The 19184-nt window shown below is 33.9% G+C and overlaps 2 protein-coding genes across 2 annotated transcripts; both read right to left on the reverse strand.

Moving 5' to 3' along the window:
• Positions 1–10457: 10457 nt before the first annotated feature.
• LOC136071282 (uncharacterized) lies at positions 10458–11921 on the reverse strand. The gene has a single exon (XM_065782367.1). It carries the CDS (start codon positions 11919–11921, stop codon positions 10458–10460), a length of 1464 nt encoding a protein of 487 aa, XP_065638439.1.
• Positions 11922–12473: 552 nt separating this feature from the next.
• On the reverse strand, positions 12474–14429 carry LOC136071113 (uncharacterized). Its single transcript, XM_065782014.1, has 2 exons — positions 14206–14429; positions 12474–13047 (listed from the first exon to the last, which is right to left on the reverse strand). The coding sequence occupies exons 1-2, from the start codon at positions 14222–14224 to the stop codon at positions 12536–12538; spliced, it is 531 nt and encodes a 176-aa protein (XP_065638086.1). The 5' UTR covers positions 14225–14429; the 3' UTR covers positions 12474–12535.
• Positions 14430–19184: the final 4755 nt, after the last annotated feature.

A 19184-nucleotide genomic window follows, 5' to 3' on the forward strand; every position in this document is an offset into this window, starting at 1 on the left:
TTCCTTCCACTTTTCTTTCCATTTTAGGCAGAAAACTTTTTGATAGGTCTGGAGAGAAAATACTTGTGTCCTACCATTTATTTTCTTTCATTTCACTTGCAACCACCAACAGCAACCCACAACTACCAAAATTTATACCCACCACCAAAACAACACCACATACCACTGAAATTTTGAAACAGAGTTTAGTAAAAATATAGAATGAGATAGAGCACAATAAGTAGCATAAATAATAAGGGTAGGTGAGATGCAAATTTCATAATGATGATTATTTTACAAACTATGATATACTTTGGAAATTTCCAATTGAATTCTACAAAATCATTTTCATTGATAACATGAAAATAATAATTAATATAATGCAGCACAATTAAAGCTACTCAAAATAATCACCATGAAATTACATTATATATATCGTCAACAATAACAACATTATTCCAAAACCAGAAAATTCAACCCAAGGCAACATGACAAAGTCATTACAAAGACGGAACTTATTAGCTATCATAAAGGTTGCAGCATCTGACTCGATAATCACCAACATCATGGCACAATAGTAAAACATAAGGAGTTCAGAGATTTAATATATTCAGATTTTCTAAACATATTTTCAAGTAGTTTTAGGAAAACCTTCAAATACCAAGATTTCCACCTACAATAATTTTTTCCCACATTCTTAAAATTATCTTTACTCGTGTCTAAAGATGTCAAACCTTAAAAGAATCTATCTGGTGTACAAAGTCACCTAACGACCTCTTTAATCTTTATTGCGAAAAAAAAAAAATTCCAAATTTGATTGGAAACCATGACAGGGCAAAAATGTGTTGACCCCTTGCAAATTAACTAATTAAGTTCAATTACATGCAATGGCGTGGTAGCACAAACAAATCACCAACTAAACTAAATATAGCGGAAATTAAATTTGACACAGTGATTTGTTTACGAATGGGAAAAACTACCAAGGCAAAAAACCCCACCGGGTGATTTTAAAGTCACCACTCCTGAGAATTCATTAATCAATAATCAAACGATTACAAGTAAAAAGAATCTTACCAACTACCTNACACTATAGCAAATAATTTTAAACGCTTGTTGATTCTTTAAGGCTAAAACTACTGTAGCTTTAGCTAAAAGTACTGTAACATTTTTGTTTTTGTTTTTTTAATTTCACTCCTTTCCCAGTAGCCACATAAAAATTTGAACATAAACAAAAAAAAAAAAAAAAAAAATCTTTAGCTTTTTTGGCATTGAGAAGTGAAATGTCATCTAGGTCTTGGAGGTCTAGTGTGAAGGAGTTCCCAGCACTAATTGAAAGAAGAGATGGGGAGCATGGTCTCTCGACCTAAACTATTCTCTCTCTCTCTCTCTCTGATATGCACGAGGTGGAGCTTCCTCTCCCTTTCTCCCATGGACTTTGGTCTTATGAAGATGTTTTAGTTTCTTGATTTGGGAACTCGGTGGTGGTGGATGGGTTGATCGGCAGTGGGTTTGATGGGTTGATCGGCAGTGGCTTTGATGGGTTTGATATGGGAACTTGGTGGTGCTAGGTGAGGTTGGGATTAGTGATGGGTTTGATTTGCATTTGATGGGTCGATCTGTTTGATTGGTTTGATTTGGTTTTGGTTTCATATGGGTTTGAAGGGTTGATCGGTTTTGATTTTTTTTTCATATGGCTTTGATTGGTTTAATCTCAGATTGGTGGCTTCTGTCTTGGTTTTGGTTTCATTGTTTTGATCTTCTGTTTTGAAGGGTTTGCTGGGTTTCAAGAACATGAATAGTCTTGTTTTGGGAAGAACACGAAGAACAAGTTCTTCCAAAAAAAAAAATAATGAAAAGAAAAGGAACAGTACACGCATAGAGGGTTTTATTGAAACAGTGCGTTCAGCCAAAAATTCCTGCGTTTTTTCTGAGTCGTGGGCGTTTTGATAGATTGCACTATAGCCGTGGTTCCCACGGACTGCAAACGCTAAACGCAAACGCATGAGAATTCAGTGCAATCCAAACGGATACTAGGTCACACAATGCATGTGTGAGGGCCTTTAAAATAATCCTTATATATGTCTAGGGTTGTGAGAAAAAAAAAAACCCTATACAAATATACAAGCATGGGCCAATATCATATTTGGAATTTCTGATTTCGTAAGTCTCGATAGAAACAGCTTTTGTCGAGCTTCGACTTTAAATCTTGATAGAAGTCTTTCTGTTGAGATTGCTATCAAGTTTTAATGAATAGCTCTTCTTCACTTGTTTCTTGGTTAGATCTTCATGGCTTTAACACTTGACTTGAACAACATATTTCTTGAAGTCTTAAACCCATCCTAGATCTACCCAATTACAAGTAAAATGCATTTTGTCAAAGGATTAGCCAATTGCATAACCCTAACAAGCCATATATTCAAAGCCTTTTTTCTTTTTTTTTTTTTTTTTTTTTTTTACTTTTGACTTTTGACATCCTCCTTAATATTAAAATCCTGACATTTTATAAGCTGCTTACACTAGATTAACACAACAAGATAGACCCATGAAAGAAAAATATCACAATATCAACCAAGACAAAAGCTATCTAAACCCTAAACTAGCTCAAAATAAACCCAATAGCAATGAAAAAAAAAAAAAAGGATTTACTAACTATTTAATGTTAGAAAGCCTTAACCATTCATCACATAAGTCCACCAAATCAAAACTCCTATGCATAATCACATGTATATTACTCAAGTTGCTTAGATTAATTAGTAGGAAATCTAACAAACAACATGAAAATCTATCAATATATTTAGAGTTTTACCTTCAAAAACAAATTGAGATAATGGAGTTATCAAGTGAATCCACCAGAAAAATTAATATAGTGGTTGTAGTGGTCCAGTGAAATGTGTACCGATGACAGAATAAGAGAGATAGAGGAGGAGTTTAGATGGCTGGTCCACATTCTTGTTTGATTAATAGCCTATTTGGATGGAGGAGGGAATGAGGGGGAGTGGAGGGGAGTAGAGTAGAGTTAGCTAAAAATAAGCTAATTTTGTGCTAAATCTACTCTACTCTACTCTACTCTACTCCCCCTCCCTCCCCCTCAATCCAAACGGACCATAAAGAATCAGAAAAAGAAACAACATATAAGAAAAAATCGATCAAACTTCTCAATTCAACTTAAGAAAAGAGTAAATCAATTTAATTACTTTTGAATTTTAATATTTATCATTATGGGTGTCAAAATTGATTTCTCCCCAATCCACACTGTCACCCCCATTTTACTTTGTTAGTTAGGATCAGGGGTTCTGTAAAAGGTAAAGGTAATATTGTTATTTCATAAACTTTTTTACGTTTATAATGTTTTTTTTATTTTATGAATTATGAACTGATTTTATTGATGAAATTTAGAGATGGATTTCACATAAATGATTATACTTCTACATTTGTAGAAGTAGAAAAAACTCAATGAAAATCATTAGTAAAAACTTTTTTTTTTTTTTGAGAGAGTTTCAACCTATGACAAAGTTTTTTGACCCAGACCGTTTATTGAACCGTAAAAGGGAGAGGTTCAAGGTTTTTGAGGTCGAACCGAGGTCGAACTGTGATGACGTCATAATTAATTTAATAATTATTTAAAATATAAATAAATAAATTAAATTAATACAAATAGAAAAATAAAATAAAATAATAAAATAAAATATATTTTTCTTAAAAATTCTATAATTTATTTAACATGCCATTTTATTAACAAAAACAAAACAATAGATACAGTGATGCACTTAGATATTTTGAACAAAAATTAAAGTATAGTAATAATAATAATAATATAAAAAGCACTTTGTTCCATTCCAGGTTGACAAGTCTTGTTGGCCTATCAAAAAAAAAACAAAAACGTTCACAAGTCTGGGTTATAGTACAAAATTTTGAATTAAAGTAGCATTGTCCAATCAGCACGTGGGTGGGGGTGGCTCTACAACATCATAGTATTGATTTACTGTTTTTGTATTTTCAGATCAACGTGGCACTCTTATTTTTATAAAACTAAATAAAAGAAAAATAAAAAAAATGTTGAATCACTTAAAAATCAAAACGTGGCATTGTCATTTAATACCCCACCTACCTCCACTTTCTTTTCATCTTATCTGTTTGCCTCATTGTTCTCTCCTTTTCAGTCTTCTCTTTTCTCTTCATCAGTTTTTAAGTTAACTCTACTGATCTCTCTTCTGCAGGTACGAAGACTAAAGCATCAATGGCGACGCTAAGATGTAATCTACCAAAGAATTATTACCTTCTGTGTTGGGGGCATCAGTAGGATTTCTTTCTAGTAATTTACTAAGAATGTTTTTCTCTTTTTTTCCTTAATTTTATTTCTATATATGGGTCGGTTTTGAAAATCAGCACCGATTGTGTCATCGCACCGGCGTCGGAAAGGTCATCGAGTTCCGTTTGCTAGCATCGACTCGTTCAGTCGGCCCAAAGCTTGGTACGGTTTGGTTGGTGAGGATCGGTTTTTTTTTTTTTTTTTTTTAAGGTTCAGATTCAAAGGGAAGTAGAGAACCGTGAGAAGCGGTCTGATCATGGTTCTCAAAACCGTGAGGTCCGACAGCGGTTCGCACGGGTTCCTGTTTTTTTCCCTTGAACGGTTCTTGAAGCTAAAAGAACCGCAAAAATGAACGGTTCTAGGTTTTTTCGGTCGGACCGTACGGTCCGGTCCGGATTTCAAAACCATGACCTATGGCGTCCGCTTCTGATAATAGCTTTTTGTTATTAGATCAAGACACCAATCAGTTTTTTGGTGTAAGTAGAGATTGATCTCCATATTTCTTATACAACCATCAGAGATTTTACTAGCTGAGCTAACTGGAACCCACAATCATTAGTAAAACTAAATACGTAGTTATATAGTTATATATAAGGGTTGAAGCCACAGTAAGGCCCAAATGGGCCCTAGCCCCTGAGTTGCATAACTTTTTTTTTTTGGTAGATATATCCTAGCCTAATTTGAATTGAGCCATCAGCCCAAAAAATCATAGTCAAAAATCATCGATCCAAAAAATAACAAAAACCTATAATCAATTATTAGCCCATATTTTACCTTAAAATTGACAAAATATGATTTATTTTATAACAAACAAATTCAATCTATACATCTACTCCATGATGATTATTTTTTATTATCAAACTAAAATATTAATCGGTCGATGACATAGGCAGAATTCAACCTCAAATATTTTATTTGACAATAAAATAATTTACTAATTGAGCTAACTGAAACTCGCATAATAATTTTTTTGACAACCAACAAATACATTCTTGTTTATTCTTCAATCCCTTCTAGATTTGTCCCCGTAATATATATCATATTAAAAAACTTATATCATAAGTAGTAAAAGTAGTTGCCACAGATCGTTATCTTATCTCTATAATAAGTGGTGAACTCTCATTAATTATTAAATTAGTTTATCATATTGTCCTACGCAATGTAATCCACGATCTCATTGTGCTTGGCAGGCAAGGGTCTGGGCAATGCAGAGGCCGCTGATTCTGCTGCCTCATAACCACATAGTCCACGGTAGAGAGAATGAAGTGTTTTTACAGTGACAACTAACAAGGTGCTAATATATCTTCTTTTTTCTTTTTTCTTTTTGAATCTTATATGAATTCCGTTAGCCACCAGATATAACTGCTGTTATAATTTTATAACGATGAGCAAAGCAGCAAACCCAAAAACAAATTTATTCTATTTCAAAAGTTAAAGTTGAGAGATTAGTTTGACTCTATTAATATTTGAATAATCAAATTAAACTTAGGATTTGATTGTTTCATATCTAACAATGTCCACATTGTTTTATATTATGTCCACACCTTTTCATATCATGATTCATGAATACCAAATGGGTAAGCTAAAAATAAAATGTCATTCATTTTGGGGCTCTAACTAGAGTGCTAGTGTGCCTCTGACCTGCATTTATTAGATTCCATCGCTGGGACACCTCATTCATATAAAGCAATGGTTAATTGTTGGTACACACATTATTTTTTGAACTAAAAATCGTGTCTTAAAGTCAAGATTATAGTTAAAAAACTAAATTGTATGGACTTTCTGTATAATAAACACTACCCTAAAGCAAGGTAAATGTCAACATACTAAGCAAATCTCATATCGTGGGTGGAAAAAGATAAGAAATAAATGGAAATCACCTAGAACCAATTAATCTATTGGAATTTATTTTACACGTTAAGAGAGAGAGAGAGAGAGAGAGAGAGAGAGAGATTTAAGGACATATTAACTTAAATTTGCAGTTTATATTGATGATAACTTCAATAAACAAATAAATCCGAGTCCCCTATCCTACCATGTGTTCTTCCTTATGTGGTCTTGTTTGTGACTTTTGAAAACTTTCTTCGAGGTTGAAATGCTCTATCAAAAGCCAGACGTGTGTAAGAAACTCGCCACCCTTTCTAAGTAGTTGAGCATGATGATCTCCTTGACAAAGAGCTGTTCAAATGCTCTATCCTTTTTCCTACTCAGTGGCGGCTTGTTCTCGTTGTGTGTCCATTTGGGTATCTCATTGTAACTTATTTGCATAATGTTTATCAAAAGATATCTTTTTTTATAATTTTTATGTTAAATGTATGACAAAAAGTTAAAATGGGGAGATAATGGAAAAGTGAAAAGATAGAAAATATTTTAGTTCCCCCGTTTATGTTTGGTTGGGAGGGTGGAAAAGTGGAGGGATTGAAAACTTTTTTGTTTGGTTGAGATGAAAAATGAGAGGATTGAAAATAGAGTTTGTATAAATTTACCATCATATCCCTGTTAAATAAAACAAAAAGTAACACATTATATACTTTAAAAAAATGTGTATAGATGGGCACTTCATTAAAATGAAAAAAATAAAAGAAAATAAAAAAGCTTAAGAAATTAATCCAAAAATATTTTCTAAAAAAAAATAAAGACAAAAACCAACCACAATTGATGAGAAAAGAAACATATTGAGCACCCACAAAAGAAGAAAAAAAGAAGAAGGAGGAAATGTCCAGAAACATATTAAGCACCTACAAAAAAAAAAAAAAAAAAAAAAAAAAACGACTTTAAACAAGCCACCTGGACCAAAAGACTGAAGACCGGGGAAAGAAGTAGAGACATGCAAGTAAAGAAGATGGGAAGTTTCCTGACAAAGTACCCATCACCTCCACATTCGATGCACTGCACTAACTTAGCTGTCCGCATTAATGACAGAATGACCCCTGAACAGTACCCTCATAGATTGCAGTACATTCTACCATCTCCAACGAAGCCCTGATGGGACAAACATCCAAATAAAGATTAGTGATTGTATAAGTGGAGGGCTGGGATGCACTTCAAGCAGCTATATAAGGAAAAAGGACTCATACGGAATGTGGGGAGGGAGAATTTATAGAAAAATGTATATCATGTAACCATAAACTTTGTAACCGAGACTTGAATATTATATAAACCGATGATTCTCAGACTAACCCGAGGAATAGTTACTACAGGAATCTTCTTCTTTCTTACTAGTAACCTTTCGTATTCCTATTAATTTAAACGAAACCATTAAGGCTTGAAAAGGTTAACCTTGATAAGCCATTTCTATAAATTAATTGTATTGGACCGTTACACTTTAACTCTCCACCCAGCTTGGGTTGGTAGTAGATAAGTAGTCCGCTTACATCATTATTTTCATTCAAAAAAAATTTATTTTATTTTCATTCTTTTTCTATTAGTATTTTAACAATTTCACAATTTCCACTTCAGCTTTCATAACACCCATAACTCTCTCTCTCTCCACTATTTTTAGCTTCCCATGTAATCTCTTTAGTGCATGAAACTCTCCATTTCCCCCTTCTTGTCCTCATTGAACCTAATTAGTTCATACCTGTTCAGTTGCCACTGTCCCTATAAAATCAAGGAGATAATGTATAAACAGTTAGACGTCTGCTATCTCTCTTAATTGGAAGATGATTGGTTTTGGATTTAGCTCCTACAAAAAGCATATGGCCAGTGGTATTATTAGATGTTTTCACTCATGTTCTTGTAATAGGCTTTGATAAAAGGACACCTGTCACCATTTTATGCATCCACCAGTTTTAGGGATCCAACTTTTATAATATAGTAGCAAAGGGCCCGCGCGATACACGAATAATGCTTTAAACTACCATGTGAAAGATTATATTAAATGTTCAAAATATGTTAAAGAAATAACATGAGTAGGCTTTTATTGAATTAAAGTAATACAAAATTAAGGAGATAAATAATTTATCTTTAAATCTCAATAGTATAAAGAAATAGAACACGTCATAAAAATTAGTTGAAGTAATGAATTCATCATGAAAAGTGAAAATTTAAAATTGTGCACACATGTCCATTATAATTTTTCTAAAGAACAACATAGGAATATTGTAATTTAAATAATGATAAAAGCATTTTGATCCATTCCATATTGTTGATGTTTATTATACGGTGTAATTGTGCTACATAGTAGAATCTCATAATCTTCTACATAACATTTAGCAATCAAAGAGAACCAAAAAATTAAAATTAAAAAATTAAAAAAATTAAAAAAATTAAAACACAAAACTAAATCGTATCAACTCAAAATAGAGTTCTAAAAGAATACAAAAATCTATCAACCTAAAGTAGAGATGCAAGAAAAAAAAAATCCACTATAAAATTGAGAGAGAGAGAGATCACCTTTTGTGAGGGTAACAAATTATGCATAAAATGGAAGAGAAAATGACTAATTTATACTAAAAAATATTAAAGAAATAACAAGAAATAATGTCATGAAAACATGAACAGGTTTTTATTGAATTAAATTAATACAAAATTACAGGGATAAATAATTTTTCTTTAAATCTCAAGTGAGTATGTCATAAAAATTAGTTGAAGTAATGAATTCATCATAAAAAGTGAAAATTTAAAATTGCGCACACATGCCCATTATAATTTTTCTAAAGAACATTTTCACATGTGATGGTGGGGTTTCTAGATCCTGATGTGAAGATTACATGTCATAATAAAATGTTGTGGCTTTTAATATAAAAGCTCTGTAAATAGATTCTTTATAGATTGCGATTTCCTTTTCCTTTTTGAAGTAAAAGACATACCTCTATTATTAGATTACACTATCGCCAATTTGAAGTGCGTTTTGCTTTTTCGACACTTTCAATTACCCAATGTAAAAAGGAAAAAGGAAAAAACTAACACTGATAAAAGGAAAGGGTCTTAGGAGACTCTACATGATTAAAAGAGATTTCTATTCGGTTCAATTAGATCTACTTTCATGCTATTTGGTCTAATCGGTCAATTTCAGTCCCCTTCGGTTCACTATTCAAAATCTTATGGTAGGAAACTTATAAAAAGAAATGGATTTTTGCAAATATGATGAGCTTTTTAATTTGAAGCCAATAAAATAAATAGAGTTCCATCAAAAAATAAATAGAGACAAAATGCTATACGGTACAACATTTCCCCAAACCAAGTTTATTTAAATTAAGAGCTATTTAAATTATGTCCCTTGGTTATTACTATGAAATAATTAGTGAGTAACTTTTAGCAAAAGTTATCTAAACTTATAAGAGTTGTCCAATATCAATACTAGTTGCTCTCCAAAAGCATAATTCAATACTTAGGCCCCGTTTGGCTGGTGCGTTGGGCGTTTGCGTTTGCGTTTTTTCCTTTTTATTTTTTTATTTTTTTTTTCACGCGTTTCCAGCTTTCCCAACCACTTTTTCACTGTAGCAACACTGTTGAGGTTACTGTTCATTGAACTTTTCCACAAAATTTTACTGTTCACGGACCCACAATTTTCACTTTTCAGCAACTTTTTCATTAAAAATGGGTCCCATGGTACTATTCACACATTTAAAAATTATTTTGCTACAGTGTTTTCAGTTTTCAGCTGTATCCAAACAGACCCTTATTATATCAGGGGGAAAAAAAGATCCTTCAAACCAGACAGGTGTAATGTTGTTGCAATATTAAATAAGACCTGTACTTTTCTTGATTACTTGCACAAAATAATTTTTTTGGGTTAAAAAATTCAGGCCTCACTTGACCCAAAATAATATTTTTTGGTTAGAAAATTTAGGCCTCATTTGACCCAGGATTGGTATTTGGTAGTAAAATATGAAAAATCTATTATAATCTTGTTCTAAAGCACTAGTTACATATGCACTATACCCTAAAAGGATAAGTCTAATTATAATTGAAGTTCCCTATAATTGTTTATAAAGCTCACATTGTGGGGGCAATGTCTCCAAGCCCAATAAAGATTACTAGGTTGGCTCTATTACCATTTAAAGCGATATAAAAAACAGTTTTAGCAATATATATGAAATACCCCAAAAGTACTAGTCTAATCACAGTTGGAACTTCTTGTAATCTATATACATATCTAAAAGCTAAGACATAAAATTTAATGTTGCTATACTCCTGCCATGTCTTTTTCCCCTTGTGGTCTTGTTCATGACTTTTTAAAACTTTCTGTGAGGTCAAAATGCTCTAACAAAAACCATACGTGTGTTAGAAACTCCCCACCTTTACTGAGTAGTTGAGCATGAATATTTCCTTGACATAGAGTGGCAACATAAGCTAGGTTCTCCACCCAAAACTTACTCAATATCTCCCACTTTTCATCCATTTGATTCAGTGTTCTTGCAACTTGAAATGCTAAAGGTAACGGAGAGTCTGCCAATAATAAATTTTTTGTTGGGGGATTTTCAAATTCTGAGATCAACATTGCACAAGCATTGGCTGTACGCGGTGTCAGGAGCTTCTTCGCTTGAAATTTTTCCTCAACCTTTGCGCAAGTGTTCTCAAAACTGACTATTGCATTTCCTGTTGATAATACGAAAGGATACATCACAATAATATACATCATATAATCTGAAACATCCTTGCTCACTTCCCGACGTAGCTTGTTTATAGGGTCGTTCGCACCACTATCTGTGTAAAAGCAGAGATCTGTGGCAATGTGCCAGATCATAATCCTTTCGTAAATTTCTACATTTCCAATTCCCATTGGGAAGTAATTGCCGTACTCTAGGGAAAACTTATTGGTGTTGGAACTTAATTTTTCGAGGAACATGTTATACACTAAGTCTTTCAACTGAGGAGAGACCTGCTTATGGTTACTATACAAGAGCATCTCTAGTTCTCTATCTAGTTTTGATAATATTTGATTGAAGACCCAATCTCTCATGTTAGCAAAGAGTTTTGGGGTTCCACGGCCAACCTGATCAGACTTATCTTTGAGGGCAAAGCTAAGCAAATTGAGTTGACCAATTGAATTAGACCACCTTTGGTTGCTAGTGATCAGTTTAGCACAATGTTTTCTTATGGGGGCAAATTTTGTCTGAAGGAGTTCCATTAACCCTTCATATTCTGGCCAAGGCCAATCAGAGGCACTAAGTAAAATGGCAGCATATACCTCTATAAAAATAGCTCCGGCCAATAACAAGTAAGTAATAATCACATCTATCACTGAGTGATTCTGCCTTTCTTTTAAATGGAAAAGCACAGACACAGAAAAGATTGAAGTAAAAGAGAGGAAACGGAAGATGAAACCCCAAGCTGTGAAAAACAAAGGAGCCTTTGTGTAGTAAGCATCATAAGCATATCCAAGTTCAACCTCAATCACCTTCCAGCCATGAAAAGTGCTGTCAAAATGGCCAGACAATGCTCGAGCATGAATGACTTTCTGATTTCGAAAGAGATCTATAAAATATTTAAACAGCCCAAGTGCTTCTTCTTCTATGGTTGGTTCAGCAACTGGTTTGCGTGAGCTCGGAGTGCTAGGACCACAATTTGCTAATCTCATGACCCATATCCTTTCGGCATACTTGATAAACCCGGCAACAAGCATTAGAATTGTAAGAAACGACAGCCAATTGACCTTCCAAGACAAGAGAAAGACGTAGAGTGCCATTACTGATTGAACAACTAGTCCAAGCAAGTTCCTTGACCACAATTCATTGTCCTGTACTGCGTAAGCTGTAATTGTGTCTTGGCCGCCAAGGTGCAACAATAGAAACGGTGCCCAGAATGCTGTGAGCTCATTTTGTAATTGGGAGCCTTTGCAATTACAAGAATTTCCTTGATTATTGGATATGACACCTAGTGCAACAGTTGCCACTAAATCAGCACTTAGGTAAAAAAACCAGAGAATGATCTTGAACCGAGTTTTAACACTATATCTTCTGCGACTGCCCAAGTGAAGAAGAAATAGTTGCAAGGTGAGACTAACAAGAACCAACACTCGTAGCTCCCAATTATTCCATACTTTCTGCACAGGTTCTGAAAATACTTGAACAAGCCTTCGCGTCTTTGGGAAAACCCAACTATTAAAAACTTCACCAAGATTTAAACGAAAACAAATTATTATTTATGTGTTGGCAAGATTTGCATATGCCTCATCAAGTTAATCAAATATGGAAAAGATACAAAAATTTTAGACTAAAGAACACTTTTAGTCCTTAAATGTGAGGTTATTTTCATTTTAGTCATTTTTTTTTTTTTTGAGAAAAAGGTAAGATCATAATATTAAATTAAATCAGTTTGGAATATACTTTCCAACTCCACAGGTAGTTCTTCTACCCAAACATCAAAATCTGCAGATGAAACTGCTCTTCGTGCAAGGGCGTGAGCTAACAAATTCCCACGCCTTCGCACATGACTAAAACCATAAGACTGAAATTGACTAGCCAAACAGTGAGTGTCCTCAACAATATGCCCATACAAGGTATGACAACCAGCTGGATCCCTCAAAGCTGAGACCACCTTCAGACAATCTCCCTCAACCAATACGTTAGCTATGCTCAATTCCTGCGCAAAAACAACAGCTCGGCGAGCCGCTAAAGCCTCAGCCAACTCCACCGAATGAGGGAGAGCGATTTTCTGAGATAAAGCGCCAATAATCGCTCCACTGGAATCTCGTATTGCCACCCCAATACCTGCACAGCCCGAAACTTCAAACAAAGCAGCATCAAAATTCACCTTATACAAACCATCCGAAGGACGAGTCCATCGCACTGGGGCTGTAGGAATACTCGGACCTGAAGCAGATTGGTTAGTCATTTATATTTCAAAATTTTCATCTTAAAGTATTATGTGGTATATTTTTGTAGTAAAATGGTAACATTAGGAATTATTTGGGTAACGTGCCTTAACGGACAGTACTTATTTAGACACTTAATGAGTAGATTACTAACATAAATTGACTTATACGAGTTACATGTCTTAATGGACAACACTTATCTAGCATCTAATGATCAGATTATTAATAGAAATTGAATTAAATGGGTAATGTGTCTTATTGGGTGGTAATTAGTAGTTACAACTTACATGTCAGTTAATGAACAACATAACTAGGTATGAAAATAAAATCAAATATGAAGGGTCAACATGAAAATTTTATAATATAAAATGCCAAAATAACAACTACCCCAAATTTCAAGGACCAAAAATGTACTCTAGTCAAAATTTTACTGAAATATGTTTTCCTAATATTAGTACATATAAATAACTATGCTACATTAAATATTTAAACTTAATTTATTTGGCTTAAACAGAGATCTTGTGGAGTTTGTAATATGTCTTTGTATTGGAATTTTTTTTCTCTCTCTTGTGCGTGTATGTTTTTTTTTTTTGGGGGGGGGGGTGGTGGGGGTTGAGGGAAGGAGCTTGAAATACCTTGAACACCCGGGCTAAAAAAAGTTTCTAATATATATCATGAGGCAGACGAATCGCTCCCAAAATAGTAATATACTATTATTTCTATCCATCTATTCACTTTATTCCATCAATTTGTAATATGATATCTAGGTAATTTTTCAGGTTGCTAGTGCTTGCCTACTGTCTAATTTGCTGCTTGTTTGTTTTAGCTTTCTGAACTAATTGTATTATCTTTGTTAGTCTGAATAAGCATATATTATTTATTTATTTTTGTTCTTCATAGTTAAGGAAATGAAAAATGTAGGGAAAGAACAAAAATAGCCTTAATAAAAGTAGTAAATAGAGATAATAATTAAAGAAGTAATAGAAAATATTACTTCACATATAATAGAATATAGCTACGAAAAGTTATGTAATCGACCCTAATTAATAAGTTGAGAATTTATAGTCCACCCCAATAAATTTGCATGGACTAAGCATTGTTGCTGTTGCAGTGTATATATATATATATATATATATATGATTTTTTGTTAACATACCTGTTAGCATCGTCAGCATCCTTCGTTCAGCCTCGAGTCTTCTTGGTGCAAGCCTTTCTTTCTTCCTTTCTTTCTTTTTAGGAGAAAAGGTACAAGTCTTTTGCTGGAATCGAGAGTTTTGTGGACGGGTTAAGTGTGAAACATCTGCATTGCTCTTATAGAAGGAGCTCCTTCCTGAGTTCTTTCTACTTGGTGGGGTCTACACGTACGTTGTTGTCACTCAAAGTTCTTCTCTGTTTCGTCTCTCTTTCTCTTAAACAACCGAATACTTGCTCCTTGTTGAGAGAGCACCTTCTATGGGGACTACACGTAAATAATCACTGGCGGAGCGAGGGAGGGGGCAGGGGGGACCATGGACCCCCCTGACTTTTCAAATTTTCCATTTATAATATTGATAAAATGGGGGAAATGATAAAGTGTATGAAAATTAACTTACTGGCCCTCCAATAAGGATTTTGAGATTTGAAAAAATCCAAAAAATAAATTCAAATCAACTAAAACAAGCCAATAAATACAAAAAACTGGCGTATTCTTGGGCATATGCTCTTTTGAATCCAAATCCAGGGACCAAACATCTATGACAAATTCCCAAATTTAACTCCATAAAAAGCTCCATACAAAAAACTCAAATCAACAATGTTGGTGCAAATACAATGATAATAGAAATAACACAAAGAGAAACTGAATAATACTTCTGAATTTTTATTACTTTAAAGAGAGAAATTACACAACACTATTTGGACTGAGGCGCGACACTCGCTCTCTTTAAGGAGATTCAAGCCCTTGGTTGGCTAAACTTTGTAACCGGTGCAGACCTTCTCTGACTTGTCTCCCCCAGGATACAACTCCGCGCTCTCTTTAAGGAAATTCAAGCCCTTGGTTGGCTAAACTTTGTAACCGGTGCAGACCTTCTCTGACTTGTCTCCCCCCGGATACAACTGGAGGATACAACAATCCAACAAGTGTCGTATGGCTAGAACAACCTCTGCACAAAGTGTTCAAGCCCAAAGCTCCACCAGAAAGAACACCCTTCTTTGACAAGAATCTCTCTATTTTACCTCCACTCTTCACCTCCTCCTTGCGCACGTATCTAGCCCAATATCTGAGTCAATACATTTTAGCCCATTAATCACCACAATTAAAAAGAATAAAATAGTCTCTCTTTTTCAATGTGGGATTAAACATTTTCACTAACTCCTCATCTTCCATATTCACTCCCACATCTTTACATTTATGTTATTACATTTAATCATTTTATTTATTTAATATTAAAATGCTCCAACAAACAATATAAGGAAAAAGAATCTCTTCCAAATTAGAATTCCTCTAGGAGTCCAAATACGAAAAAGAAAAAATATTTCTAATAAAAAAAAGAATAATGTTAGAGATACAAATTATTTTACAAAAAATTTTACAAAAATAATGATGTGGTGAGTGATTATTGGTAAATAAAAAAGTGATATTAACGGTTGGCCTAAATGAAAACAAATAAAAGTTGGCTACATCAGCAGTTTGTAAAAATATTGTAAAATAGTTTGTGGCTGTAGCATTACTCAAAAAAAAATCTCTTATGCCTTTGCCATTGTCTCCAATCTCCATGCTACAAAATTTCGACACTTTGCCTCCACAAGGCACTATTTTGTCACCTCAACTCTAGCTGAGCCATGGCTGGACTCACAACTGTGCCCAATGGTATTTCTCTCTTTTGGCTTGTTTTGGCCCTTTTGAGTTTCTGTGGTTAGTTTAGGATTTTATGTTTAGTTGTTTATTGACTGCTTTATTCTCAAACTGATATACATGACATTGACACGCTGTTGATATTTGTAATATATTGATATATTTTATTATGTTTATTATATACATAACATAATGAGTGGTTAGCCACTAGAATGTTTTATAACATATAATTATTGGTGTTTTCAACACATACATTTAGAGTTCAATCTTCACCCTTCAACTATCAAATTACTAAATTATAAAGAATCAATTCTAAATTATTTTGGTATAACGCCAAAAAAGCATAAGATAATTCTTTAGAATTAATGTTAATTTATGAAACAATTTTTTTTTTTTTTTGGGTATGAAATTTTTTTCATGCTTAGCTTAGCCCCCTTAGGAAAAATTCTTGGCTCTACTACTGAGCATAATGTGTTGGATTTACTGAAACAATGTCCCAAACGCTGTTGGTTGGTTCTATATTGTCGTTATTAAAGGGCGTATTCATCCGGGAAATTACAAGGTAGTCCGAGAGGTAGCACAAAGGCTGCTTCCGTATGACTAAAATTTTGCGACTTTTACGAGAACTAGCCGAGTAGGTTGCATTAATTAAAGTAAGGAATTGTAGCTTTTGGGGGAGAGTAGGAAACAAACATGGAAATAGCTTAGGTAATTCAAAGCAATACTCCAAGCTCTCACGAATGGGTGGGGCTCATAGTGAGACCCACATGTGGGGCTCACCCCCTTCCTGAGAGCCCGAGCATTGCTCCAGGACTATTTAAAAATTACCCAGGAAACACAACATTGCCTTAGAAATGCAACTCCATCACAAGAAACAATTAAAACAATACTGTACAAATTATTTATAATGACCAAAATGCCCTTAATATGTTATTTTGAACTTCATTCTGTTTTCATTTTCACTGAACCGTCTCTCTCCCAGTTGGCCAATCTAATAATTTTTTCTAGACGATTAAAAAATATAAATTATGTAAAAAACAATTTGAATATATTGACATTAAAAAAAAAAACCACATCAATAGAGGATGTTTTACAATTTCCTTCTACTAACAAAATGAAAAAAAAAAGGATTAATAAGAAACAAAGTAAAAACTAAGAAAACGGAGATAAGAGTAATAAAGTGAAAGAGAGTTTGAAATGATAAGAGAGAGAGAGAGAGAGAGAGCTGAATCTACTTTGGAACAATTAACCCAACCTCACCTGCATATTGTGACTCTTTTGCAGTATGGGACTTGGGGCCACCTGAAAGAAAGGGGGGAAAATCAGCCTTCACAAGAAAGGTAAATCGGAACTACAATTAACAAGATCACCTTTTCTAAGTCAACATTTTCAGATGTAACTTTGAAACGTCCTCTCTGCTAAACAACAGGTGCCTTTGCTTTCTCATCAAACTCATCACCGTTTGTTGCAACAATAATTTGGCTAATTGAAAAAAGGGCAGATATTACCTTCCAAGAAAATTAGAGTAATAAAAAATCAATCACATCAAAACCAAAAAAAAAAAATTTGAATCTGCGTGAAATAAAAATCAAGAAAAAAAATTAGCAGATGCCTGATGATTTTAATGCTTTAGAAGGAACTTCAGATAGCACATCATCTGTTGCTTGTGCAGAGCAATTTGTAGTGTTCTGGGATAGATTTTGCAATTTATCACTAAAAATTCATTAAATTGAAATGAGAACTTTCAGAAGAAGAGCATGATAAATATCACATATTACAATTTTTTAGTTGGAGCTACACAAAATTTTTTGCCTCGAAAACCACTAAAAAATTGAATACATTCAAGGTTGAATTCAACTTCCACTTTAAAATGAATACATTCCTTGTATCTAAATTTTCAAATTTTCATAAAGCATGATTGATACCAATTTAACAATCAAATAGATTATAGAAAAATAAATTTAAAGAATATGAGCTATCCTCCAATTGTATAACGATTATGAGGCTACTAAACCTCAAATTATTAAATATAGGAAAGCAGAAAAGTTGAACAAAAAATTACTTTTGGTTCAAACCCTTGCTTAAGCTTCAATTCATTTTTTAATTTCTCCATCAATTCATCGATAGAAAGTTATGTAAACAAAATTGATAGAGAACATCATACAAATACTTAGAAGGCCAAGCAAACCCTACTTGCTACAAATTTCATAAGAAAAAAGTGTATTTCACCATATTCTACTACATATAGTAATTGCCAGGGGAAAAATAAAGTATTATATTTAATGTTGGAAACAGTTTATATTTTGCCTTAACTTTCTCGGCAGCCAAACAAAAAGCTAACCCCAATAATTCGGGCACACACCAAGATCCAATTTATGTAAATAAAATTGATAGACACTTTGCCAATTGAGCTAACTGAAACCCACTGGTAGTTTACTTACTTTTTTTTTTTTTTTTTTTGAGAAAGGAAAAAAGGGGTCTTTATGGTCATATTACACCCCCGGGCAGGGAGCCAGTGGCCTCGGTCGGGGTAGCCCGATCTTGAGAGCCCTTCTGTACCACTGTGTGGGAGTCACCTCACATTTGTAAGTACAACTCACCACTAAGTTTACCCACCAACGGAAACCTGCGAGCAACGGAACTCGAACCTAGGTGTGTTGCACGAAGTGTCCGAACCTTACCCACTCAGCCAAGCCCCCGTTGGCACGAAATGTCCGAATCTAGGTGTGTTGCACAAAGTGTCCGATCCTCACATTTGGTAGTTTACTTACTTGATTGTTCTTTATATGAAAACGTTGGTGTACTTATTTTCCAATAGGCGGTCCATTAAAACTGCTCATGGGTAATTTTCACACATCCAAACAGAAGTTGCTGGAAAAAAAAAGGATGTGGGGCCATTATGGCTATGTCAAATTGGGTCATTACACATTTAACCCATAAAACCATATCTTTAACAAAAATAAAGGATTAGTGCTTCCCTGAACAAGTTCCAGTAAAAAAGAACAAGGTCGAACGTTACAACACTTGCACAGGAATTGTCAAAATCTCCCTAAGATTTCCATCCAAACAACCGTATTCACTTTAACAGTATTCCCTACAAGGATAGTCAGTTCTCCATAGTCAAAACTAAAAATAAATAAATAAGTAAATAATAAATAATAATAATAATAATAAAATCCCTAAAATTATCCTCGTTGACATATGTGGGCCGATAGAAAAATTTCCTCTAGTCTATACCAATCTCAGTAATGGGCATACTCAGAGATCTTGGGCCTGCAAATAATCCTCAAGCCTTCTTGTAT

The sequence above is a fragment of the Quercus suber genome, unplaced genomic scaffold, assembly GCF_002906115.3.
Source record: "Quercus suber isolate HL8 unplaced genomic scaffold, Cork oak 2.0 scaffold_15, whole genome shotgun sequence".
Taxonomy (NCBI): Eukaryota; Viridiplantae; Streptophyta; class Magnoliopsida; order Fagales; family Fagaceae; genus Quercus; species Quercus suber.

Bases quoted from the DNA above. Each gene is read 5' to 3' on its own strand.
- LOC136071282 (XM_065782367.1), bottom strand. From the start codon at position 11,921: ATGGCACTCTACGTCTTTCTCTTGTCTTGGAAGGTCAATTGGCTGTCG.